The sequence below is a fragment of the Sander lucioperca genome, chromosome 9, assembly GCF_008315115.2.
Source record: "Sander lucioperca isolate FBNREF2018 chromosome 9, SLUC_FBN_1.2, whole genome shotgun sequence".
NCBI classification, from domain to species: Eukaryota; Metazoa; Chordata; class Actinopteri; order Perciformes; family Percidae; genus Sander; species Sander lucioperca.
Genome location: NC_050181.1, coordinates 10,776,942 through 10,803,139, shown reverse-complemented (window position 1 = coordinate 10,803,139; position 26,198 = coordinate 10,776,942). Strand labels below are relative to the sequence as shown.

The 26,198-nt window shown below is 39.3% G+C and overlaps 3 protein-coding genes across 7 annotated transcripts in view; 1 reads left to right on the top strand and 2 right to left on the bottom strand.

The window, feature by feature from the left end:
• Window positions 1-918: 918 nt before the first annotated feature.
• Window positions 919-9,379, bottom strand: LOC116046039 (NAD-dependent protein deacylase sirtuin-5, mitochondrial-like). Of its 3 annotated transcripts, none has more exons than XM_031294158.2 (9): window positions 9,249-9,379; window positions 8,017-8,121; window positions 6,879-7,012; window positions 6,191-6,416; window positions 5,276-5,363; window positions 5,029-5,082; window positions 2,492-2,615; window positions 2,221-2,336; window positions 919-1,858 (listed from the first exon to the last, which is right to left on the bottom strand). In XM_031294158.2, exons 2-9 carry the CDS (start codon window positions 8,114-8,116, stop codon window positions 1,786-1,788), a joined length of 915 nt encoding a protein of 304 aa, XP_031150018.1. In that variant the 5' UTR covers window positions 8,117-8,121; window positions 9,249-9,379; the 3' UTR covers window positions 919-1,785. The 3 variants fall into 3 exon arrangements, with proteins under 3 accessions (XP_031150018.1, XP_035861335.1, XP_031150019.1); XM_036005442.1 differs by having other exon boundaries at window positions 8,017-8,137; window positions 9,249-9,358; XM_031294159.2 differs by having other exon boundaries at window positions 8,017-8,124; window positions 9,249-9,346.
• Window positions 9,380-10,015: 636 nt separating this feature from the next.
• Window positions 10,016-26,198, top strand: part of LOC116046036 (phosphatase and actin regulator 1-like) — a 42,540-nt gene continuing 26,357 nt past the window's right edge. Inside the window, exon 1 of the mRNA XM_031294156.2 lies at window positions 10,016-10,249. Within this exon, the coding sequence (XP_031150016.1) occupies window positions 10,138-10,249 (112 nt within the window). The 5' untranslated portion in view covers window positions 10,016-10,137. The remainder of the gene's footprint in view (window positions 10,250-26,198) is intronic.
• LOC116046035 (zinc finger protein Xfin-like) lies at window positions 17,368-24,367 on the bottom strand. 3 transcript variants are annotated; one of them, XM_031294153.2, is made up of 7 exons: window positions 24,232-24,367; window positions 23,814-24,013; window positions 22,189-22,290; window positions 22,013-22,108; window positions 21,682-21,792; window positions 20,951-21,074; window positions 17,368-20,851 (listed from the first exon to the last, which is right to left on the bottom strand). In XM_031294153.2, the coding sequence occupies exons 1-7, from the start codon at window positions 24,254-24,256 to the stop codon at window positions 18,597-18,599; spliced, it is 2,913 nt and encodes a 970-aa protein (XP_031150013.1). In that variant the 5' UTR covers window positions 24,257-24,367; the 3' UTR covers window positions 17,368-18,596. The 3 variants fall into 3 exon arrangements, with proteins under 3 accessions (XP_031150013.1, XP_035860847.1, XP_031150014.1); XM_036004954.1 differs by lacking the exon at window positions 24,232-24,367 and having other exon boundaries at window positions 22,189-22,309; window positions 23,814-23,896; XM_031294154.2 differs by lacking the exon at window positions 17,368-20,851 and having other exon boundaries at window positions 20,951-21,034; window positions 24,232-24,363.

Here is a 26,198-nt window from a genome sequence, read left to right as displayed (position 1 = left end):
ACATGTGCTGTTTCACCAATGTGGACCAACTGTGGTGTGTTTGTGGTGTTGTTTTGAGGGTCTGCAATGCTGTGTGGACTAACAATTGGATAATGAGAGTAATGAAACTACAGTGGGCATTAAATGGGCTAACCCTGAGTGACTTCCCTGAGATACTGAAGATGGATTACGTACCTCTCTGTGTGTGTGTGTGTGTGTGTGTGTGCCTCTCACACACATACTCTCCCTAGCTCTCTTTAGATAATTCCTTTATGACTATCATTACATTATCATAACACTGCCTAATGAACATAACCTTCCACGGCTAATTTGAATGACTCCTAGCCCTCCGTCTCTCTCATTGGACTGGGTGACTTACACGTTAGTCAAGTCAGTCAATGAAGGCAAACACTTTTAGGAGTGGGATTTTTTATTTTGTATTATTAGTTTATTTGAAAATATGTTAGTTTGCCAGAAACAATCTCCCTTCCTCGTCGCATGTTTTTGTACTCAAGCAATACTATGAAAATATAAAATGTATTCAGATCCCTATAAGAGATCAGCTGGGACAACAGATGCCTCATTGTGTCATAGACTGCTTTTCACTTCAAACTGTTTCCATTCTCAGCAGCATTATGATTGAGGCCGATACGGTTTCCTCGGCTCAGCCGTAACAAATCTGAGCTCATCGATGGCCTTGGGGTTCTTAAGTCTGCATTTCCACTCACTCATGCATACTAAGAGAAGAATCTAAGTGGATGCAATGTTGTTTTCTGTGCCACTTTCAAAGCAGTCATTTGTTACTGTATAATCTGGTTAAGATAGAAAGCTACATGCTGGCATCTACTGTTCATTTTGGGCACACACAGTACACTCCACTCTCAAGAAAAGCCACGGATGCTTTTTCAATGCACAATAAGACACAAAAACAGCACATAAACATTTAGTGTTTTAATAATTATGTTCTGTATAATTGCATTGGCAGTTTTCATTATAAGAAAATGTGCACAATGTTTAATGTCGAATTTTAGTTTACAGTTGTTAAACACATATTTTTTGAAAACAGACACTACAATGTGTAAAAATGCATCATGAATAATCCATGACGTGTAACTATACTGATGTCAAAATAAACACATTCAAACCGCATGAGAAGGAAATAATGCTGAATCAGGTTGAATCATTAAAAAGGGACATTTTCCCTCTCTCTACCCTCTCTGTCCTTGGTCAAAAGCAAACTCTGTACACTTCACTAAATCTCTGTAACATTGGTTGATTTGCACTTGAGGTTTAAAGCAAACGTTTGGTCAAGGTTGTGTAAACAGTTTTGAAAGGCACAAGATTATGTTACGCTCTGTACATCTGTTTATTTGGTGCAAAGAGAAAAGAGGAATACTCTCCATCAGCATCAGGAGTAATATGTTCTGATCTACAGCAAAATGTGACAATCCATCACCAGCATCTAATACACAAGATATGTGAAGAATAGAAATACCGTCTGATATCGGAGGAGATATTATCCTATGTAAACAACTACATACATAGTGCATTCCCTTTCGTATACCAAGCTCTTGCCTATTTCAAAGCAGCACATATGTAAAACGTACAATATCCCATTTCCAGTTTAGCGGACTATATATGATATTCAAGTATTACAAGATCCATCTCAAGGTCCTAAAAAGCTCAATTTTAAGCTGAACTCTCCCTCTACCTTTGGAATAAAATATGCTATGTACCCCCCAGGCTTAGACTGCATTAGTAGGAAGAAGGCAATGGTTGCTGTTTGTAAAGTCATTCCTGTGGCTGTTAAATAACCTCTGACTCATGTTGCGCCAAAGCTGGAGGCAGCGTAGTTCCACATGGACCCTGGAAGTGATACCTGAGAGAGAGAGAGAGAGAGAGAGAGAGAGAGAGAGAGAGACACACACACACTTTGTGTTAACAGGTGGAAGGTCACTCAGATTTAAGGTAACACACACAGACACACACACACACACACACACACACACACACACACACACACACACACACACACACACACACACACACACACTTTGTGTTAACAGGTGGAAGGTCACTCAAAGATTTAAGGTAACAAACACTGGGGAGGGGCCTGGATGTTGCTTATGCTGCCAGTGGATGGCACTAAATATCAACATACGCATGCATCATTACCCACTGGTCTGGTTTCACATTTAATCAATATATTTTCATCTTCTTTTTCATTCTTGACTGACTTACGTGAAGTACTCCGTTTTTGGTGTTGTTTGTGTGTTAAACTCCGCCACTGGGACACCCCTGGATGCAATCTGGGGGCCAAACATGGCTGCTGGGTAAACGATTGAAGACGTGCCCACCTATGAGTTAACAGGGAGCAATGACACCAGTGTCAGCTTGTACAAAATTGTATTTCAGGTCCAGTCCCTGAGAGATTCTGAACAAATATTGCTTTATGTAATACTATTACACAAGAGGAGAATATGACATGCATGTAAAAATGAGGATGACTCACCACCAGACAGAGATCACAGGTTTCCATCTCTTTTTCCACCTTGGTCAGGATATGAGAGTCCAGAGTTTCACCAAAAAACACCACATTGGGCCTCAGCAGACCGTTGCAGTCACTTTCACCACACCTTGATACGGCAGCATCAAACAGTCCTTAGACGATTAATTGTGTCATTCTGTATTTATCACAGAATAATTGGCCATAACGCAAAATTCCACAGACATAGTTTCACTGATTATGTGGCCAGAGGTGCAACATGCATGATAGTTAAAACCCATAAAGAACGAAGAAGTGGCAGTTTTTTGTCCTATCGATGAGGATGTAGGGTCAGACAGAGACTAATTAAAGCATCACTTTTCTGTTGTTCTTTATGGTTCAACGGTATGACCCATGTTCCTTGTATGTGTGTTTGTTTGAATTTAAACTCAACTTGTTGTCACTTTTGCCATATTTAGCAACACTTGCTAGGAGGAAAGTTAACATTTTCATAGCACACCAATGCCCCCACGTGGAAGCCCTGACTCCACTATCAGTGACATGGGAATTGAGTGTAACCCTTAATGCATGATCAAACCAAGTCCTGGGGGCCAGAGTTACAGAGAGAACATTTGCATTGTGCTCTTCATTTCATTTGCTCTCACACCGATTTACTCGGTCAGCACACCAACGCAAGGTGCATTCTGTGAGTAAAAGAGTTAGTGGGCAACTCAAAAAAAGTAATGACGCGGTTATCCCACTTTAACATCACCAAACAAAAATGATCTATTGCTTTATGTATTTATATTAGTGCTGTCAGTTAAACGTGTTATTAACGCCGTTAACGCAAACCCATTTTAATGGCGTCAATTTTTTTATTGCAAGATTAACGGTCTTTTTGGCCTAGCAAACGTCGTTTTTTTTCACATGCTGTTGCAACAACTAGTAATGTTAGAAAAACTACAACACCACACCGGATCTAGCTAGACCGGAAACAAAACAACAGGCACGCCGCACACCATGCGCACACACTTGTTTGGGCTTGCGAGCCGACCAGAGAGTAGTAGCCTAACGTTACGTTTTGAGTGGATGGCGAGCGCGAGACGCCGAAATGGATGCCAATAAGATTCTGAATGGAAAGTTTACTTTTAAATAGTTGTCGAGGGGGACAGTAGTTTCACGCATACACAGCCTGTACTCCACAGAGAAAGCAGCCCAACTGGAACTGCTGCAAAGTGCTGCAAACGCTGTCTCATTAACCGGTGATCACTGGACGTCAGTGAGTAATCAAAATTACTTAGAAGTTACTGCACACTATATTGACTATGTATATCAGCGTACGGTTTTAGGAATGTGTTGTTTGTATCGTTTTTTTGACTGTTTTTGTCATTTGGGACATTGTCCACCCCCTTTTCTGTCCAGGAGAATTGTTACATTCCTTATTAGAAAAACGTAAAGGTTACAAATGTCCTGCTGTGGCATCCGGTTTTTGGACCATTTTGTTTGTACTGTATAAGCAAAGTGTTAGTGTTACATCTCAGTTAGGTTACAAGCTGATATAATGACAGATTCACACATTTTTCTTTTGTTTACAGTAAATAAATACAACAAAACAATTACAAATATTAACGTCAAGTTCATAAAGTAACTTTCTTTGCATTAATTTGATTCCCAATTCAGATACACTGGTAAGAATGGCTTTCCATTGTTAATATGTACTTAAAAACAGTTCTGAAATGCAAAATAATAGAATTTTATTCATGTGATAAAATATGCGATTAATCGCGATTAACTATAGAAATTTGGCGATTAATCGCGTTTGACAGCCCTAATTTATATTATTAATGCAATAGTCATGCAATGTTATTCTAAGTAAATTAAAAAAAAGGAATAGGGGCAACTTAATAAGATGCACAATATAATAAATAGATATACAAGCAACTGCAACAGGTGGTGAGAGAGAGCTGGGACATAGAGAGAGCTCAGAGCAGGAAGGAGCAGCAGGTCCAGCAGAAGCTTAAAGCAGAGCAGGTGGAGGCTGGAGATGGTGGGTAATACAACTAATGTCTCGCAAGCATGCCAAATTAACTGCACTTCATCTTATCTGACGAGTGCAATTGGTAGTATACAGAGACTCCCCCTTTAGTTGAATATTAAGTTAATGTTCAATTAGCACAAACTGTCATATTTTGCTTTTAGTGTTATAAAATCTTCAGATGTTTTGTTTCTTTTATTATATCACTTGTCTGCCTCCAAAGAGATTTCTGTGCAAGACAGGTTCATTCATGTTTTTTTGTGCACACAATTAAGCAAATTCAAATCTCCTCCTGGTATTTGCACAATCCTACCTATCCAAATGCATATACAAATAGAGGAGAGAGACACATTTCACTGCTGTCATGCAGATTAAATGCACCTAAGATCACAGGCAAATTGTGTTTTCAGGCTGGTGCACCTGTTTAATAAAGGAAAACTCCAGGCGCAGTATGCAAAAAAAAAAAAGTACAAAAGGCTAAGGCAAATCTGACCTCAGTGTTATTAATATGAAGTGACAGTAATCCCACCTTGGCAGTTTATCCACAGGAATCTGGGCATCAGGAACATCTGGGTCAGGTGCACTGTACATTAGGAGAACAAACACAGTGGGTTAAATGTCATTTTAATTTTACCCCAAGAAATCAGTCTACAAATCCTGCATGTTTATCAGTGTGTGTGTGTGTGTGTGTGTGTGTGTGTGTGTGTGTGTGTGTGTGTGTGTGTGTGTGTGTGTGTGTGTGTGTGTGTATATACTCCAGAGGTGCGGCCTTTTACCCTTTGTCCTTAAGGGCAGCACATATGGGGCTTCGGTTGTTCACGGTGACATATCCACAACTCACACAGCGCGTTTCCATCAGACTGCCTGCAGTTACACACGACAAACAGCTGTTTTTCATTAAGGCCTCACAAAAACCATCTCCCTCTCCACACAATGTATTGACAATGATAGTTATGTTTTTCTGACTCATACACAGTTAATTCAAGCAATTAATTGCCGCCGTTTTTGCCACAATACACTGTCAAACTGGGTGAAAACAGGGCAGTCAAACAACACGAGAATCAACACTTGAAATTATGTCACTACGAGACACCTTTTGGAAGTGGTATACTGACATTAAATTTGTGGCTACCTCTGTGTGCTCATGGGATGTTGGTTTGAAAGACCAACAACTATGAATTACAAAATGTTTCCATAACCTAGTAAAACCGTGGAATATGCTATGGTGCTGCCATTAGTTTCCAGTAATCACTAACCATGGAGCAACTTCAGGTTCCAGTTATAATTTACTTAGTTAGATAGGGAAATGAATCTGCTGCATTTTACCCTCACTAAGCATTTTTGTCTCTAGATGGCAACAAATTCAAAACATTGAAATAAAAATACACGTCACTTCTGTTTGAGGCTAGATTTTTCCTGTAAAATTAGGCTGAATCTCATTTCTCTGTTTTACCCCTTCCCCTTTGTCTTACCCCTAGCCCTTGTCCCTCGAAACCGAGTGGTAAGGGCTAGGGATGAAAACATACCCCTATGAAATGAGACACCACTTTAGTATTCGGTGCAACAGCAAACCATTCTCAATCAAATTATTCCAAAATGATTTATGATTATGTATTTTATGTCCTGTGAAATTTCACTATTTTAGTGTAATGCATGTTGGTCTGTAGTTCTGGTCCAACTCTGCCCCTCACCATGAACTTTGAGCACATGTTTGGACCCGGCCTGTCGGTGGAGGTCGTCTGTGCACTGGGTGATGACAACCACAGAGCGCCCCTGCTTCCTCAGCCGGGCCTCACACTCTGCTATAGCCAGATGGGCAGCAGTGGGCGTCTTGTTCAAAGCCAGCTCCCTTCTGTAATGGTAGAACTCCCAGACCCGAGACGGGGTGCGAGAGAAGGCCTCTGGGGTCGACAGGTCCTGTGGATGCATCAACAGAGGCATGTTTTAGGTCAAAACTCAAGTGCTTAGAAGGTAGGAATCAAAAGTGTAGTAATCAGAGGCAAGAATTAGACAGACAATGAAAGGCAGCATATATTAAGTTTAAAACCCTCAATTAGGGAGGGAGCTTATAATTTTTGGTATGAAAGACTATTTTAGATTTTTTTTTTCCTGGAGGTAAATCTTGCTGCAGCCCATGACAAGAATCAGGATTATGCAACAAACACCATTTCTCTCTTTACTGGCTGTTGCCGCTGAGATAAATCCACCGAGCTGTGAAGATGTATTATGTAAAGATTAAATACACCCACTCCACAGCAACAACTCTGAACCACAGGTGGAAATTAGACCAAACACAAAACTTTGACCTAAATAAAAAGACAAAAAAAGATAATACAGCCACACACACAAGTGTGTGTGTTTTGCTTTTTAAGAAATTACCTGAGATTTCCACTTCCTCCACTTCTCATTTTCTCCCCTGAAGGTTAGTAGTCCACTCTCTGCACTCACACCTGCCCCTGTGATGATTGCTATGTGCTTGGCTTTGGAAAAGACGTTGCGGAATTCAGACAGTTCTAGAAAAATAAAAGACAAAGCAACATACTGTATAATGAAGTGCTTTCTAAGTGTCTTGATTAGAGCTGGGCAATATATCAATATTATATCGATATCGTGATATGAGACTAGATATCGTCTTAGATTTTGGATATTGTAATATTGTAATATGGCATAAGTGTTGTCTTTTCCTGGTTTTAAAGGCTGCATTACAGTAAAGTGATGTCATTTTCTGAACTTACCAGACTGTTGTAACTATTCTGTTATTTGCCTTTACCCACTTAGTCATTATATCCACATTACTGATGATTATTTATCAAAAATCTCATTGTGTAAATATTTTGTGAAAGCACCAATAGTCAACACTACAATATCGTTGTGGTATCGATATCGAGGTATTTGGTCAAAAATATTGTTATATTTGATTTTCTCCATATCACCCAGCCCTAGTCTTGATATTTTTTAAACCATTCTATAACTTATTTATTACTATCAAAGTATGAAAGCCAAGTCACAAGCTGATATCAGTTTGAGAGATCAATTGTTTTGTTCTTAAGCTGATCATTTTCAACAACTGATCCTAGCTGTTTTTAACAGTCCACCCAACAATTTGTCCACTAAAGCCTGGGGAGGGGCACTATGGATGCAGGAAAATATCAGTAAATATTACATTTGGTATTATCACAATATTTGAGTTCTAATTTATAGTGTTTTAGTGTCCCTACCAAAGACTTTGCATTAGGCAAGTCAAGAACAACTGATCTGAGAAAGAAGTCATGTCAGTTACTACTTGATTGATTTTTCACTCATTTACTAGATCCTACGATATTTCTCTGTCCCTTTGCAAAAGTCTACTAAAAACACTTAATTTCAACATTTTCCTGAATGATTTTCTTATGCACAGTGCCTGTCAAGAAGGATGGCCCCTGACTGGCTGATAATCAATGTTTAATGAAGGACCAGTATTGACCTGACACAGCAGCAAACCAACAGTATATAAACCTAATTATAGCTTTCATTTTACCTGAGTTGGGATTTGCTTTATCCATCAAAGGTCCTTTCATCACATGAGTGGAGTACATGCGAAGACCAAGTGCAAACACAGCTCGATTTTGGAGAAGCATTGTCACTATTGTTACAAAATCCCAGAGGAACACATGAAAAACATGAAAGAGAACACAAAATGAAAATAATTGTTTGTATTATTTTCACCGAGTTGTTTTAATTTACAGTATGGAGATATAAGTGCAGATTATTATTACATGCATTTTTACTTTTCTGTAATTAATATAAAGATGACAAATCATCCTTTAGCATCAACTCTTCTTTACAAAGTCATGTTGTGCAGTCAAGCATTGTTCAAACCTACAAAACGTTACCTTAAATCCCTAAAGGGATCCCAAAGTTTCCAAATATGTCACGCTATATTTATATACAAAATAATGCTAAAGCGAGCTAGAATATATATTATGCATTTGGTGTAATAGCGCAGTCATAACGAACATGCTGTCTTGTTGAGTTTATATATAGCTGCAATGAATAATAAGCACATTGTGATGCAAATGTGCTCTTATGTTAAATGTTCTCTTTAGTGGGAAATTCAATAGAAGGGAGCCTGTGTATGTGTACCTGTCCCACTTTATATAACGTTGCTTCAATATATCAAAAATAAATACAAGATATAGCTGCAGGAATGCATGCAGTTGAAGTGGTTGTGCAATCAGAGCAATGGTACTATTTTCTTGTAGCCTGCGATAGCTGCAAACCTGAGGAAGTCTGGCTATTGGCACTGATAAGACAAGGTATGTGCACATTTTAAAACGAAGAGGTTGGAAGTAAAAGTAAACAGAAAATTAAGAGCGCTACAAGCTTGAACATACAAGCCAAATGTAGCGTAACAGGTTTTAGGCCCAGGCTCGTATTAGCCATTTTCAAACAGACTTTAAACGACTTACTTTTTTTCCCACGGCAAACAGCCACGTTACTATATATTTAGAGGACACGTAGTTAACGTTAGCATAACACGTTTAACGTTTACAAACTTCTAAAATGCACTACGTTAACTAACATAACGCTTGTAGCGTCGTGAACTAACGTTAAGTTAGCTATGGATTAATAGGCTATGCTTTGCTGTCTGTCACATAAACAGGAACTAACGTGTTCATCCAACGTCTATTTACAGGTAACATCCGCTGAAAACAGGACCGAGACATGCGCATTTAAATTACCTTGCCATAGAAACTTTATCGTACTTACCTCGCTTAATGATAATCCCACTTTTCCGAGTAGAAAGTCACGCCGAGTTTGCTTGTTTACCTCACTGCAATTATCATGAGAGGCCGTAAAAGTGCCACACTGTCGTAAACCGCGCTCTGAAAAGTTTTAGGTTTAGTAGAGCCATCTGGTGGTAGACTGCCGTAAGTATGAGTCATTCATTCCCCCGAGTTAGAGACAGAGCAGCACTTCATGCTACACCGTTAAAGTCTTATTGTTTTGACTGTTTCTATTTATGTTTTCATGCTGCCTTGCTGCAAAAAGTTTTTTTATTTTTAACAGAACTTATCACACGAAAATCACATGAAAAACTGCACTGATCCCTCTCAAAATCTGCCATTTTATCTCTTCTTCTGTTCTCACCACTGCAAATGTAAGTGTTAAATAAAAATGTCCTCTTACCATATATTATTTTACTTTGTTTTAAATATTACTGTTTGGTTATCTTTAATAGGCCTATTAATAATAGTTAGCCTATAGTGTGATAGCTGGTAGGGCCTATGTTAGTAACGTGAAAGCCATAGCTGTCTTTTTTTAGGCTATTATAAATTAGTCTAGATGATCATACATGTATTCATATTCTTGATATGTAAATTATTAGTCTATAAATACTGTAACTAAACAGTGTACAACAATACTGTATTATGGTCAAGCCAATTTAGATTTTTTTTTCCCCCCACAAATTGCCATCCTTATGCCGCCAACGCTTCTCTCTCTCTCTCTCTCTCTCTCTCTCTCTCTCTCTCTCTCTCTCTCTGTGTGTGTGTCTGAACTCCCTCCTCCCCATCAATAGCTACCTCGGTGTGAGTGGCCGTGGTTCTGCGTCTGCCCAAGTCGGCCGGCAGTCATCCCTGGACACTGGTTCAAATTGATGGCGACCACTCCAGACAGCAGCACAGACCGCAGACCGATAAGGAGACTCCGCTCCAAGAGCGATATCCCGTATCTGGTTGAAGCCAGACTCTCCTTCAACCTGCGGACAGGTAGGCGCGCATCCATCCATCCATCCATCCTGTCCCCAAAATCTTTTTGTTAGATGTTTTGCCAGATGTCTTATGTGGGTGGACTGTGAGAGAATTATCGCCTAAGATATACGCTTCTGGTTTACGCGAATGAAAAATTACAACGACCCTATGGCTATTGTTCTTGTGGACTGGCGCTAGTTTAATGTGTGTATCCCTCCATAATTTATTAATGGATAGCTCTAAATATTCTTGTAAGGCAGGGGGAAATGTGACTGAAATGTTATGCAACTTTGTAGGCTAACGCTGGTGGTTATACTGACGTGTTTGGCGCAAAAAACATAGTGAGGGAGTTCAGATATTAAAGCAGCATTTGTATAGCTTTAAATACCGTTCATGTGTGAATGTTGATTTGGTCAGCGCTTGGTAATTTCTACCACTGTAATTTAACCTTAAAGCAGTTATATAATATGAAGAAGCTTCAACGTGACCCAGCCTAAGCTTTGGCTGTGGTTGTGGAGCACAAAATCAAATGGCATATGGTTGGTTCAGCGTGGTTTTTTTGTAGACTTTAATCACCACAGTAAAAATAGTTTTTAAATAGATCCCGTGATTATGCTAGTTAATTGTGAATAGTCTACTGTCCACATCACCCAGTTACAAAGCGTGTTGCATTCCCTGTTACCATGGTGACTTGGCATTTTATGCTGAGTCAACCGGATTCAGATTTTTTGCACTTTATTAAGATACACTCTGCATCCAGCTGTCTGTTTTACAGATCTAATGATAGTCATTTTAAGCATTTCATAATCTCTAAAGGATATGTGATGTTTGCAGCAGTCATAATCAAAATGTGCTTTTCACTTATTAGTCACATCCATCACAATTCAACAGACACCAAAGTTACATCTTTAAATTGCTCATTTTGTCCGACCAACAGTCCCAAATCCTATATAAGATATAAACTGAGGAATGCAGAAAACCTTCAACACACTTGAAAAGCTGATAGCACATCAATTAATCAACTAATCATTTCAGCACTGTGTTTATAGGTGGGAGGTCACTAAGCAGATTTTTGTGTTATTTCAAGTCAGGACAGAAGCAGTCTAGACTCTGGATCGTGAGGGGATTGTGTTTTCAGGGTCTCAGGTTCAGGGTCATCAGGTTATAGATAAAGTGACTGCACCTTTCTCCAGTGCAGCTGCTCAGTGGCCAACAGTGTAGCTGCTGTATTAGCTCTCAGCTGTGCAATGTGAACCAGGGTGCTGCTGGAAAAGAGCATTTGGTGCTCAGTTGTGTTTTCCTGGATGAATGAATGTTGAATAAAAAAAGGCCCCCATCATGCTTATCTCAGATAAGCCTCTGTAGTACTGGCTGCTCATGCCAATTGAGTGCTTGGCCTGTGGAGATAAGCTTGTTGTCAATGACAGGACACTGTAATTTGTCTCTTTTCTTCCTTTTTTATGTGTTCCTACTCTACACTGAGCTCATACAAAGCATGAGGATGGCACGGGGGCGATTTGTACAACAGCACTGTTGACTCACTTCCACCTGAAGAAGTGGAGCAGGCTTTAGCTTGCTTATTGCCAAGGAAACCAAAATCATTGTGGTTGTGTGTGCCTAGGTGCTTAATAATGATAAATGACCAGTGCTGCCAAAGATGTGAAACAAGAACTAAGCAATTATCTCTGTTTAGTTCTGGACAAGGCAATGGCTTTGGTTTGTCTTTATGCTTTTTCAGTGTCGTTGTAATGGTTAAGCCTTATATTCTATTTATGACTGTATCCATGTTTTCATCAATGAACTGCTCACAGAGAGCAGAAAATGCACTTTAGTATCTCACACAGTCACATTATAATCAAGACAATGCCAATGAAACAGAGTTGTGTAATTTGTTTTGGATTTGTGGTGAGTTTGTGTATGTGATGGTTTGGAGATGAGTCGGAGGTTCACAGTGACTGTTTAGTGTTTAAACAGCTGATACTTTGCTCTATTCCCTGATGCTGAAACCTAGCGTAGTTAGCCCATGCATGCGTCAGTGATGTCTATGGGGATTCAGTTTGACTTTTGCAGAAACGAGGCTGTAGCATACAAATGGCAGATACTCTATGGGCTTCTAATGGAATCAGCGAGCACATATGAAACATTGCTTTATTGCATTGACCTGTTTAGTGTCTGCACTAATCTAATTTGCCCCACCGTTAAATGGCCCTGCACACAGTCACAAAGACATAATATAATGGCGTCAGTTACTGTGCAGCTATCAACGATTGTGTCACCTGTCATAAAACATTTAAGGGTGAAGGTGTAGACGGATGGTTGACCTACTTCACAGATTTAATTTCAGTCATTACTGCCTGTTATGAAACACACACACACACACACACACACACACACACACACGTCATCATCTGGACCAACAGTGTCTGTGAACTACAATCATTATTATTTAAGTAAGGATCTTGTCTATGGATTTTAAGCCAAAAGGTAGAACGTGTATTTGTTTTATGTGTGTTTGTGACCGCCAAGCGTGCATGCATATTGGTCTCTTGTTAGTGTGATATGCATGTGTTGCCTGCTGACACAGCATCCGTCTCACTGGAAGAGGTTGTCTGCTTGTTTTTATTTGCCCATCATTCAGCAGCTCAACTACAGCCCCATCTGCTTTCTGTCGGCACGCTCATGATACACAAAAGAAACTCACCCAATTACAGAGTCTCTTTTTGATATTCCTCTAACACACTTCTACCAGAGAAACCAGACTTCCTGGTGCAATTCAGTTGTGTTTTACAGTACAAGTGTGTTATGTATGCTGCACATGAATGCTTTTGTATTGTGATTTAAACAGGAATAGCCACATGGCAGATGTTTTTAAATTGTACTAAAAAGTTAGTAAATGAAGGGGTAATCTAGGTAAGCTTTGTTTACTTTTAATAAAATCGGTATATACACTACAACTTGCCATGCCAGAATTTAGGCAAAGCTCATAAATACTATGTTTAATAACAGTCATGTAGCATATTGTGATCTAGAATGCCACTAATACGTTTTGATAATCATTTCGTTGTTTTTTCTATGCACCTTGCAGCCTCGACACACAGGTCAGCTTGTCCTTACAGGCTTAGGGTCTTCTCAGGTCTGGTCTGGCATATGGAACATTAATCACAGCAGACCTACTGTACAGATGTTAATTGTGCTGAACAGCTGGGTGCTGTGTGAAATGTAGAAGTGTGGGGACGCCGATGGCTGGAGCTCCCACCATTATACCTGGCCTGAATGCAAATAGACAAAGCTGAAGCCCAGACTTGGCTGCATTACAGTTGTTGGAGGATATATAATATTGGGTATGTATTCTTATCATTGCACATAAAAAACATGCATACTGTATTAAAATTCAAACATTGTCTACAAATTAAGATGTAAGCACACAAGTTTGAACACAATATTTGGATATGTACAAGTACTCTCTGTCTCACAATTCAATGTTCAAACCTGGCTCTGTGTTGCAGCCACATTAAGCTAAAAAAAGCTAAACTCAACTCATTCACCACCCACCACTCCCTACCGCTCTCTCTCTCTCTGCTCTGTGTTGCAATCCCTGTGTACAGTAAGCACCGCTGTCCAAAAGAGTACAATCAATACATACCAGATGCATGGTGGGATGGGAAAAAATTCTGCTGCAGAGCTCTGTGTGTGTGCAGGGTTTACTTGAGGATTTACAGTGTGTAAGAGACACACTTCCTACACGCACTGGGAGATATTTAACTGTAGCCTCTCTAACAGGACGTGTGCAGATATTTTGTGTTGTGTTTCACTACTCTGTTAATCATGTAGAAATGATTTGCATATATTCACTCTCACAGAAGAAGGTCTAGTCAGATGATCCACTTTTTGTTGGAATTCAAAAAGCAGCTAAATGTGACTACAAGGTCAAGAACGAGCAGAATTTGCAATCACCAATTCGAACTGCCAGGCTTTTTTTTTCAAAAGGAAAGTGAATTTCAGATTAACTAGCTGGGCTGGAGCCAGTGCAGATGCTGTTGAATTTGTGATGTTTTTAGCAGTTTGTGGCAACACTTGAGGCTATTAGCAAAATTGTTTAACAAATTGGTGATAATTAGTGGCAAGAGATTTCAGCATGAGTTCTCTGTTTCGGTCGCTTCCAAGCTATCCCTCTCTTTTATACCCCCATCTAACAAATGCATGCACACAAAGCATATGGCTGGCATTTACAGACCATCATATGATAGACTCAGCCCTGTATCTCAAAAAAACAACAAAAACCTGGCATCCATCTTCCCTACTTGGCTGCACATAGGCCTTCTTGTGCTGAAGCATCCTGTGTCTGAATAAAACATCAGTAGGAAAAAATAGCAATGCTATATCCAGGACCCTTACTGGATGCATCTGCTGCTTTAATGTTCAATCAACCATCAGTGTCACCTGGCCAAGATGGTTTAAAGAAAACGACGACCAGGTGTCTTCTATATAAGCCTGCAGGAAGCTTCATCCTCTCAGGATCTTTCTCTCTCTCTCTCTGTTTTCTCTCTCTGCCACACTTAGAAGTGTGAGAAAGGCTCCTGGCTGTGATGTGCTTTCCACACGCCAGCTGAGAAATAACGCCTTTTTCAAAAGCCTCCCAAGCTGGAGAAAGCGGCATGGCGATGTGCTTATGGGTCATATTTACAATAAGTGTGGCAGCACATTGGGAAAAGATACGACTGCAATCTGAAAAGCAGCATTGCCAAGGACCAATTACGCTGGAGGAGAGAGCTCTGCCTGAATCACTATCACGCTCTAATGATGGTTTTACTGAATTTAAAGCAACATGCAATGAATTCTGTGGGGCCCAAGGAAATAAGACAAAAGAGGCAGCATACTGTATCCAGTCTATTGCCTAAAGTATGGGTAGGTAATATCCCTAATATCTACAGTGACAACAAAATGCATATTCTCAGCAAGATAATGTCAGGCAGGTGGGGGATAAAGATGGGCATCCATTATGTGGATATGATCAATGTCACCAGAATGGCATTTGTTGCTGCCATCAAAAATGCAGCTCCCATAGTGCACCAGCTCTTGAGGACACTTCTGCTGAGTAAGATATTTTACAGAGTCAGAATCCCTTTCAACACTGCTGCAAACCTGGGAGTCAATTCAATCAAAGCTGCATTGCACCACTCAGCAGTCCTTCAAAATTGCATCCTATTTCTAATGAGAAAAGTCATTATACATGTTGGCTTTACATTAACAGCTGATGTGTATTATTATACTATATTAGCTAAACCACTTGATGTTTGCTCATCCTCAGGCCATGAGTCATTCTCAAATGTTCTGTCAATATAAACCACAAATTAATAACATCCCCAAAAGCTACTTCCATTTTTCATTTATTGCTATTTGGTATTTAAAAAAAATATATAAGTATTTCTGTATTAGTTATCATATTGTCATACCATCTCTCCCTATCAGTTATGTTATAAATCAAAGTAGATATTATTATTTTGTTAAAGTATAAACCTTTTTTGGACTTAGTTTGGAGGTGGGAGTCATTCATATCAAACAAAGATGTACAGTGTGTGCTCTACATAGAACATTTTGCTATGGTATGCCTGAAATTAACAGACAATTATGTAACTCTGTGTAAAAACAGACTACTAGTCTACAGGATAAATGACTGAAATCTGGAGAGGCAGAACAATTATGTGAAATTAAACCGAGGGGACATTTTGCTGCTACCCTTTCTTTAGCAAATCTTACAGCTTCAATGTAGAATTGATCTTGTAGTCACATCACATAATAACTGCAGTGATAAAATGTTCTAAATACTACTTAAAGGCCCTGTGTGTAGGTTGTGAAAATATTTGGCTTTGAAAAATCACAGTGGTAGTATCAAAAAGCACACACTGACAAACATGCAATATTTTAAAACTAACCAAACATAAAATCTAAAATATTTGTAATTTTATTTCATATTTTATGAGATAGTTGCAGTAGAGAGATGACAGGAAATGAATGAAGAGAGATATGGGGAATGAAATGCAACTAAGGCCCCTGGCTGCACGCAAACAGCAGTTTGCATGTTGACATTGTTCATGGTTAGCTTGGCGTCCTAGGCCACCAGGGTGATCCAAAACAGAAACAATTACTGTATGAGCGAAAAAGTTCCACTAACCATACGGTTAGTGGAACTAACATGATATTGGGGGGTTCTGTTCATATTCTAAGAGTAAGATTTTGGCCTTGATTCTGGTGGTTGGGGTCAATAAGTGAATGGGTTCACATCTATAGCTATGACTATATCAATACCAGAAGATTTAAAATGACTCATATGCTGTATGGAACATTGTATAATGGTCCATGGGGGATCATTCTGTACTAACACCTGCAATTATGATAGCAGTCCTGGCTCATTAGTAACTAGGAAAACTCTTTGATTTGTTATATAATGCTGAGTTTTACCTGTGCCTGAGATATTAGTCCGAATTTCAGCAGAAGCATAAGAGGCCAGAGGGGACCTAAGCTCTTTAGTTGATAGTCCACTCCACTCCATGCTGCAGTGTTCATCAAGAGTGAGCAGGGCAGATGGAGGTTTCATTCAGAGAAAAATCTCAGGGTGTCTCTGCAGACAGAGACAGCCAGAATGTCCCAGAGGAGTGGCACAGTCTGCCAACCAGTTAGCGTTGCAGAGCCCACCGAAGATTGCTTGTATTTTGTGGTACTTCTTCTGTTTCGATTTTCACTCACTTTGCTGTCAAGTACAGAAGTGTGATTTTGTGGGCTTGTAACCAAACCTTAGTACTGCAAAATGTGCTTTTGTATAGCACATCCTGTCCCTAGACTTTTCAAAGGCTCGAAATAGAAAAGTATACAGTGTTCTCTTTCCCCTTACTGCATTCATTTCATTAAACAGGACTAACACAAAAGTCACTGCATCCCTCCCTATTGTGTGGTTATTACAGAGATGTTAATTTCCCCAACCAAAAAAAGATGCTGTCTGTCACCCTCTATCACCTTGCCTGCAACACTGTTTTTTAATTAGCAGACAATGTGTAAATTTCCCAAACTGAGTGTTCCTCCATGCTCTGCAGAGACAGGGCTCTGCATAGAACAAATGAAAGGGACACAGACAAAAGAGGTCTGATGTCGGAGACAACAGATCTAATGAACGATTTACAGTAGCATTGTTGCACCTTTATCCTCGCAAATTTAAACGATTACAGTCATATGTAACAACTTCCAAAATCAAAATGTTCTGTAGTCCAAGTCATTTTCAGTTTGACATAGAAAAATGTGTTGCATGGGATGTGGCCTGTTGAAGAACGGTTAAGAAATAATCAGCTTCTAGATACTGTACATAAAATACAGTTTGACTCTGGCTGATGAAACTGAGGCAGTCCCAGGAACACCACTGCTCTCTGGTGGAAGCAATGCTTTTTCTGCAACAGTAGGCTACTGCACAAGGTTAAATGTACATATACTGTATATATAAATACATACGCTAGTGCTGGAACTACGATTGATTAACCAATAAGTAATCTAGAAAGCAAAAATGGCATTCCTATCATTTTAAATTGGCATCCCAACACAAGCACTGTCAAGATAATGGGAAGCTCAGGGAAATTTTAATATACAAGTTCCCATAACTGCCATATTATTTCCATTACCAAATAATATGACAATTATTTTCTCAATTAATCGGTTGATAGTTTGGTGTATAACTTCAGAAAAATGTCTGCCGCTTTCTCAGAGCCCAAGGTATCGTCTTCGGAGTACTTGTTTTGTCCGATCAACAATTTTAAACCTAAAGGTATTCAAATGTTATATTAAAATAAAGAGAAGCAAATCCTCACATTGAAGAAGCTGGTGTGACACAATGTATGGCATTTTTGGTTTGAAAAAAAAAAAAAAAAAAAACTTAAAATGATTAATTAGCTAAATGATTATCCATAAATTTTTTGGTTGACAAATTGTTTCAGCTTTACTCCAGTGTATGCAAAGGCAGGCCTCGTGCAATTTATTTGGATTGGATCTACCCCCATATAACCCAGATTGGCAGTCTGCCTCCTCTAAATTCTATCACACAGACTTGAGCTCTCTGTAGCCCCTGGAGAAACCTTGTAGACATCAGCACATTTTACAGAATCCTTCATTTGTCACAATTGTTGATTTTTTTTATTCTCAGTGAATGAAAACCATTTACAAAATCAGACAAAATGTTTATTCACACATCTGTAGTTTGTTATTAAAGCCATCATAGATATACAGCATTGAGACACAGTTGATGAGAGAACTTATGGCACATGTATATACTGTATGTAGTGTAGTATGGCATATGAATCATAAACGGTTTTATTACAGGACAAAGTTACAGACATGCTTTTTCTCTGTGTTCCCTAAGGCGAGAATTTCTCGTGAATCTTTTGTCACACCTTGGACACGTGAATGGCCGTTCCCCTGTGTGAACCATCATGTGTTTTTTCAGCTCACCGTTTAATCTAAAGGCTTTGCTGCAAACCTCGCACACAAATGGCCGCAACCTGATATGTTTGGCTCTGCGGTGAGCCATCAAATGGGATCCCCTCTTGTAACACGCACCGCAGTCCTCGCACTTGAACGGCCTTTCCTCCGTATGTTCAATCATGTGAAGCTTGAGCTGAGCTGCACTCGGCCAGCCTTTCCCACATGTGTCGCAAAGGTACGGCTCTTGCCCCGTGTGTTTATACAGATGCCATTTAAGGTATGTTTTTTGGTAGAATTTCTTCCCGCAGACAGGGCACGGGTAACCACCTGTGTGCCTCACCATATGCGCTCTCAGGCAGTCTTTCGTACTGAACTGTTTCCCACAGTAGGAACAAACACTAGGTTGCCGTTCTCTATGCTTGCTCTGGTGCAGAATCAGATGAGCGAGAGATTTGAAGCTTTTCCCGCACGTTTCACAGATGTGTGGTGCCACACTTGCGCTATGGACTTTTTCATGATCATTTAGTAGTCCTGGCTTTGTGTAACATTTCTTGCAGGCGGCGCACTGGTACAGTCTTTTGTTTTGCTGATGTCGAACCAACTCGCACAACCTCACAAACGTTCTCTTACACAAAGGACAGGGGTATGAGCCTCTAACTTTATGGGATTTGGAATAATGTCTTTTCATGAGGACAATTTCTGAGAAGTTCTTCTCACACATGGTGCACTTGATGGCGCGAGATTCAGTCTGGGAGTCATCTGCGTGTTCTGCCGAGGTCAGAGTTTTTGCAGTTTCACTTTCCTTCGTTTCAGAACTTGCCTCAGCATGTCTCCCGTCGGAATTGTCAGCTGATCGGAAATTACAAGCATTGATAACGCAATGGTTTGCATTTGTTGGCTTTTTCCTTCGAGGAGCTCTTTTGGAACATCTGCTCTGGTGCTTCTCAAAACTCTTGTAGTAAGTAAAAGCCTGGCCACATTCTTGACACGTCAGGGTCGACTTAGCCTGCGAGTTGGCAGATGCGTCTCGGGTTGTTGGGATCTGAGTTATACCACTTGAAACAACGCTATTCTCCTGATTCCTTTTATTTGCGTTGCCCGATGAATTGTCTTGTGAATGCTGGTGTGAAACTCTGCATTTACCTTCCTGGTGCGTCTCGCAGTCTTCGTAGTTGTCAAAGTGTTTCCCACAATAAGAACAAAGGTAAGGACTGTGTTCAGTGTGGCATCTCATGTGCCTCATCAAGTCAACAGAACAAGTAAATACTTCCCCGCATGCGGAGCATTGTTTGACACGACTGCTTCTTTTACACATCTGCTCTTGTGGTGAGTCCAAAGATATTGATTCCTGGGGTAGACCATTTGAAAGCCCAGTTTCAGTGAAGAAATACTCTTTGGTCTTATCAACAGGGTTTGGTTTGGAGTGATGAGCTAAGCTTGTGGAACACTGTGGGTCTGTCTCTGCTTGTCGTTTACTACTAACCACACAAGTCCTCTGGTGTTTGTCAAAATTCTTTGGGTAAGTGAAAGACTTGCCACAAACATGACAAACAAGACTAGAGTCATCATTAGACTGCTCAGAATTTTGAAGACTGTATAGATTTGATGGGTTATGTGTTGTGGCACTTGCACATGATGAAAGCCTATTCTCACTTCTAGAAGCATTATTCTCAAAAGTCTTTGGTTTAGGCTGTACATTTATTTTCTCAAAAAAGCTACTTTGGCCCACATAATTTGACTGACTCGTTGGGTTTGTACAGCAACCACTATGGGTAATCTTGTGTTCCTTTAGTTTCCTTGGGGAACCAAAATCTCTGCCACAGACAAGACACTTGAAGGTTTTTGAGGATGTCGTACTGCCAGTTTTCAAATGGTGGAACCATTCTTTGTCCATGTCATCATCATCATTAGACTCACTTTCATCAAAGGGTTGAAGTATTACTTCAACAGAAGCTCCTTGGTCTTCAGTCAGATCAATAACATGCTTATGTCCATTTCTATCGTTATTCCGCAACAATTCTGAATTTATCACCTTGGAGTTTTCTTCTTTCTTCTTTTTTTTCGACTCACTGCCAAGTGTGTCTCCTTTGTCATTGTCCACATGTGGTAGGTGATAGGACAGGCTGGAAAGAATGCAATCATCACCGGAGGAAGATAAAGCTAGAAGAAAAAAAAAAATGACAAAACACAAATTATTTTCAGTAACTAAAACAGAAGGAATAATATGATAAACAATTGGGAGTTGTGTGAAAATACTACCTTGTGGAACTTTGTGGCCATGATGTTTGTGATGCTGAATGAGTGTATTCAGGGGCTCAGGTTGATTCAGGAAGTCTACACACTCTTTCAAGATAGAAGGAGAGAGACTGAGCCAAAGGGAAGTCTTGAAATGTAACAGAACAGTTAGAATCAATTTCAGATATTGTTATATTCAAAATCCATCCTTGCATTTCAGTCGTGTTCATATATGTTGTTAATATTCTTGTTATTGTAATAACGCCCCTCATATGCCTCAAATCAGGTAATGCTTTTCTACATTTCCCTCTCATCTCATCTCAGCATCTCCCAGAGAAGGGTAAGCTAGTGAAACTGTTCTTCCTCTTACAGTAACCACAACTATATGCATGGATTTAGATATGATTACCAAGTTAATGAAGTCAGGAAAAATAATATCCACTGGACGGTTTCACATGCAGGTTACAAAACTAATTGCCTTGCAACTCTCCAACACGCTACTAAATTCCTGAATTTTATACTTTCTATTTGATAAGTAGAGCACATCAAAGGACTAAAAATTTCCAATTGACATGCTCTGTAGAGAACAAGTAGGAAGGAAAAGCAATATAAACCATTACTTGGTTCTGTGCTAACATACAAACATACTGCTAACAAATATTACAATAATACTTAATAGGTTCAGTATAAATATTAAATATCTATCGTTTTTTGTGCTTTATTTGTCCCAGGATTACTGTTTGTCAGGTACCTACTTGTTCAAGGTTTGGAACAGGTAAAAGCTTCTGCAGATTGAAGAGGAACTTTCTCATTAGAGCCAGTAGGGCTGAGTCATATTTAGGGCCGAACACTGTTGGAAAGATTTTCTAAAGAATAAATTGAAAAGTATTAATTAAATGTTATCCAACAAGGGAAGGCCCTTTTGATACCACTACAGATCTTGAGATATACGTTAAGGCAATCATGGAGACATTTAATGGTATATAATGATAGGAACTTAGAAACTGACTTTTTAAATTTGTTTTTAGCATTCTTCTCATAGGACATCATCTTAATAATTAAAATATATAGTACCAACCAACTCACCTGATAAAATGTATCTCTCTGACATTGGTCATCCACTAGAGTTTGAACAAGCTTCAGGAAGTTTGTCACTGATGCTTTTACCTCAGAGCTGGAAGTCTTTGAAAAAGCAAATAAAAGTGCACATGAGTAAATGCACATGACACAAAGAGTGATGGAGATTAAACAAGAGCACCCACCTCTTTATCCTGGTGTGTAATGTAGGTGTTTATTCTGCTCAGATGAGGCTGGATGGCCTGTGGGCTGGCAAAATCCCTGTTGCTGCACAACTCTAGCACCACCTGTTGGCATAGAAAGAGACTACATCTCAGTGAAGCCTTTATTTTTCAACTCAGTCACATGTGAAGGTGTGGCCCTGAGTAGCATGGCCCATCACCTGAGAGCTATCACCAATAGTACCATATATAACAATGCGAAGTACGAGCAGAAAACAGTATTGTGAAGTCAAATATTAGGTGCTTAATGATGCAGTTTGATTTATTCATACTTCCCACATACTAAATGTGCATTATAACATTGCACATGATCGTGATCATAGCATATTTAAGCTGTAGTAAACCGATTCTCTACCAAATCCAGAGGTGCTATTTTGTAGTTGACCCCGAGATCAACAGGCATATGTCTTTTGACTATTAGGGCTATAACTATCAGACAAGCAGTGATGGAAAAATCATTCAGATCATTAACCTAAAAGTAGCAATACTACAATGCTCTTAAAGGTGCACTATGCGTTCCTGCATGACGTTACTTCTGTTGACGTTCCAAGTAAATTGAAAACAAAACAGAGCAAGCTCGCCCCTCCCCCCATGTTTCCGTAACGGTCATGACTAACTGACTAACTGTCACTAACCCCCACCCCCTCCCCTAACCATCTTTTCGGTGATTGGCTGGAACGTGTTTGTTGTATTTTGGTGCCTATCCTGTGTCCCTAGTGTTTGTTTGACGTTTACGACCCCTGTGTTGTCTCCCGAGACCGGGCTTTTTCACAGTGTATTCAGGGGGCAGCCAGCTAGCGGATCAAGGACAGATGCCTACGATTTGAGACAAAAATGAAATTGCGCTGAAACCATGCAGGAACTCATAGTGCACCTTTAATTATGAGTCAAAATGTAAAAATGCCTGTTATGCAGTATTATTGTGTTAAAGTATTATTTACAGTATTTTAGTAATTGGTTATTCATTTTAACTATCTTTAAATACTTTGATACTGTTGGTTGTTTAATCAAAAACAATCACCATATTTCATAAAACCATTATAGATTTCATGTTTATTATCTTTTTTTTTTACAGAGTAAGTAATGTACTTTTTACTTCAATTCATTTATTTGACAGCTACATAGCTGTATTGTATGTAGCTACATTTCCATTTACAATTTAGTAGAGTATAAGTATGAATGCAGATTTTTTACTTAAGTAAAAGTAGTAATACCACGGTAAGTAAAAGTCCTGCGTTCAAAATTGTACTCAAGTAAAAGTACAAAAGTATTAGCATTATGCAGAATGGCCCATTTCAGAATAATGTTGAGACTATTATATTGCTGGATTATAATTAGTGATGCATTATTGTGTATATCACTTTCATGTTGCAGCTGGTAAAGGTGGAGCTGATTTACATGCTTTACATGTACATGCTGCTACAATATTTCATAATTTATAAGTTGATTTATATTTTTTGATTAATAATCTAAATCTGAAATAGAGCTGCCAAATTAATGTAGTGGAGTAGAAGTAAAACGTAGCATAAAATGGAAAGTACCTCAAAATTGAACATAGGAACAGCACTTGAGTATGCTTAAATTCTTACCTTTGCACGTAGGCCCATAGCTAGTTGGACTCTCTCTGTGTATGTGAGCAGTTCAGGGACTGTTTCCAGCACTGAGGTAACGAACTCCTCCAGCAGACCATAGTACATCACAGCTCCCTGCTTCACTATCTCCCACAGAGCTGCAGACACAAGCTGCAGAGGGGGCACGATAAGACGGAGAGAGGAAAGAGGAAGGAAACCTGAGGAAACAAATGGTAAAACTGTGTGGTAACAGAGACAACTGCTTTTATCACTAGAGTGAACATAAACAACACATGTATTACAGTAACGTTACTAATAGCCACTGTTTCCGTTAACATTAGCCGTGAAGTTACCCAAAAACCATCACTTTCTAACGCTATCTTTTTATCTAACGATAAGGACTGATGTAAGGTTTAGTTGAGTGTTAAACACTCACCATGGTCCATTAATATCTTGCTCATTTTGGCGTTATGGATGGATAATCATTTTATGTCGCAGAGTAGGAAAACGTCTGACAATGGAATATGGAAGCCACTTCCGACTTCTCTTTGGGAAGTATCATCCTACGCATTACGTCGGTACGTACAAACGTGCAAGGCAGATGCACATTTCAGTTATTTTAGTAGCATAGCCTGTTAAATAATGGTATTCTGGCATTTAGATAGAACAAAAGCCATTGTTAATAACATACAATCGGTATTGTGGTGAAAGAGGCACATAAGCAGCAGAAAAGTTAGAATTTACTCTCTGTTTATGATTTGTTTAGGGTGCTATGAAATAATTTGTCGCCACGTTACCAAAATACCCCACTAGATGGCGGCATTGTAACATGGGATAAACTTGGACTGGCCTCATTTAAATGCAACAATCCCCGTATTTTGTTGGCTTTCGGGGATTTTTGCAGCAATTTATAACATGAAAACCGTAAAACATATGAAAACCGTGCAAAATAAATGATAGCTGCATATTATGTAATAAAGGTTTATTTTAAGCCTATACTGACAACTTTTTAAATTATGTTATTACATGCTAGTGATTACATTAGGATTTTATTGACACTTCGTAATTACATTTTTTTCTATCCTCTATATGACAAAAATGTCGATATAGGTTGTTATCCATTAGATAGCACGCGAAATATCAAACCATGTTGGAAAAGTATTAAATTATTATTAGGAAATCAAAAGACTTCAACAGCTTCTTTTGTGTTGTCCTCCGGGTCACCGGGACCCAGAGGACAACACAAGGGTTAACTATACGTTTATTTGACGTTTTGTATTGGCCTGGCGTTGAGCTTCGGGGTCCCCCCCTTCCCCCCGGTTCATGTGAAATGACATCACGTAGTACGCGAGGGTCACCGGAGGGGGGGGGGACCCCCGAAGCTCAACGCCAGGCCAATACAAAACGTCAAATAAACTGGACGGGTCCGGTGACCCGGAGGACAACACAAGGGTTAAGTTTTTAACTTAATACGTACGTTGTGTTATCGCCTTGGCATTCAGACTTGTCAATTCATCCAGAAAACATACTGAGACATGGCAAGCAAACCGGAGGAGGAGAGGAAAAGACAGGCAGAATGAATTATAACCCTTGTGTTGACTTCGGGTCACATTGGCCCGTTTTAAATTTTTGTTTTATATCAGAAAATATTGGACGTAGAAATAAGCGCTGAAAATGTGTATAAGAAAAATTTAAAAATTTAAAACGTTGGAAAAACGCAATAACAAATTGTGAAAAAAAGGCGTCAAAAATGTCAGAAAAAAAAGTGTTTTTTTCAAGGTTGAAGGGAAGACAATTAACAGAGATGAAAAGCGAGCATTCATCTGTATACTGTTTTCTGAAACTGTACTGTAAGCATTTTACAACAATCCCTGACAGTCTGTAACAGTACTATGAACTTTTCGGTTGGATTCAGTGGCTGAGCAGAATTACTGTATAGTCACAGTGACTATTAATGTTAAGAGGGAAAGTTGTCGACGTGTCGACGTGCACAACTGTTTCTAAAAGCAAGTAGATAGATTTCTATCTCAGTTTGACATGTCTGTGTCTTGCTCTGTCTGTGTCTGTGTTTGATTTATTTTCAAAATGAATACATCACTGTTTCACTCCTGAAGTGTTGCAGTCTGTTGACTTCACATAATCTTGTCACATTATTCTGCTGCCTGTCAGGGGGAAGATTGAGCTAAATGCTGAAGATGGAGCCAAGAACTGCTTAAAAAATGTGTGGAGTCATTCTCCTTACATATTATGATTGCGTAACTATCATTCACATTTCCCTACATCAAAAGTAGAAAAGGCAAGGCACTGCACTTATACCATCTTATTAATTCTCTTTCAGATTGTGTCAAGGAAATCTGGTACTGTGCGAGGGAGTACGACAGATAATAATGCAGAGAGAGAATG

Bases quoted from the DNA above. Each gene is read 5' to 3' on its own strand.
- LOC116046039 (XM_031294158.2), bottom strand. From the start codon at position 8,116: ATGCTTCTCCAAAATCGAGCTGTGTTTGCACTTGGTCTTCGCATGTAC. The intron at 6,417-6,878 runs GTAATTTCTTAA...ATGCATCCACAG, and splicing joins GGAGGAAGTGGAAATCTCAG to GACCTGTCGACCCCAGAGGC. The intron at 1,859-2,220 runs GTAAGTCAGTCA...TCTCTCTCTCAG, and splicing joins CCAAAAACGGAGTACTTCAC to GTATCACTTCCAGGGTCCAT.
- LOC116046035 (XM_031294153.2), bottom strand. From the start codon at position 24,256: ATGAGCAAGATATTAATGGACCATG. The intron at 22,291-23,813 runs GTAAGAATTTAA...CTATGCCAACAG, and splicing joins CTATGGGCCTACGTGCAAAG to GTGGTGCTAGAGTTGTGCAG. The intron at 22,109-22,188 runs GTGGGTGCTCTT...GCTTTTTCAAAG, and splicing joins TTACACACCAGGATAAAGAG to ACTTCCAGCTCTGAGGTAAA.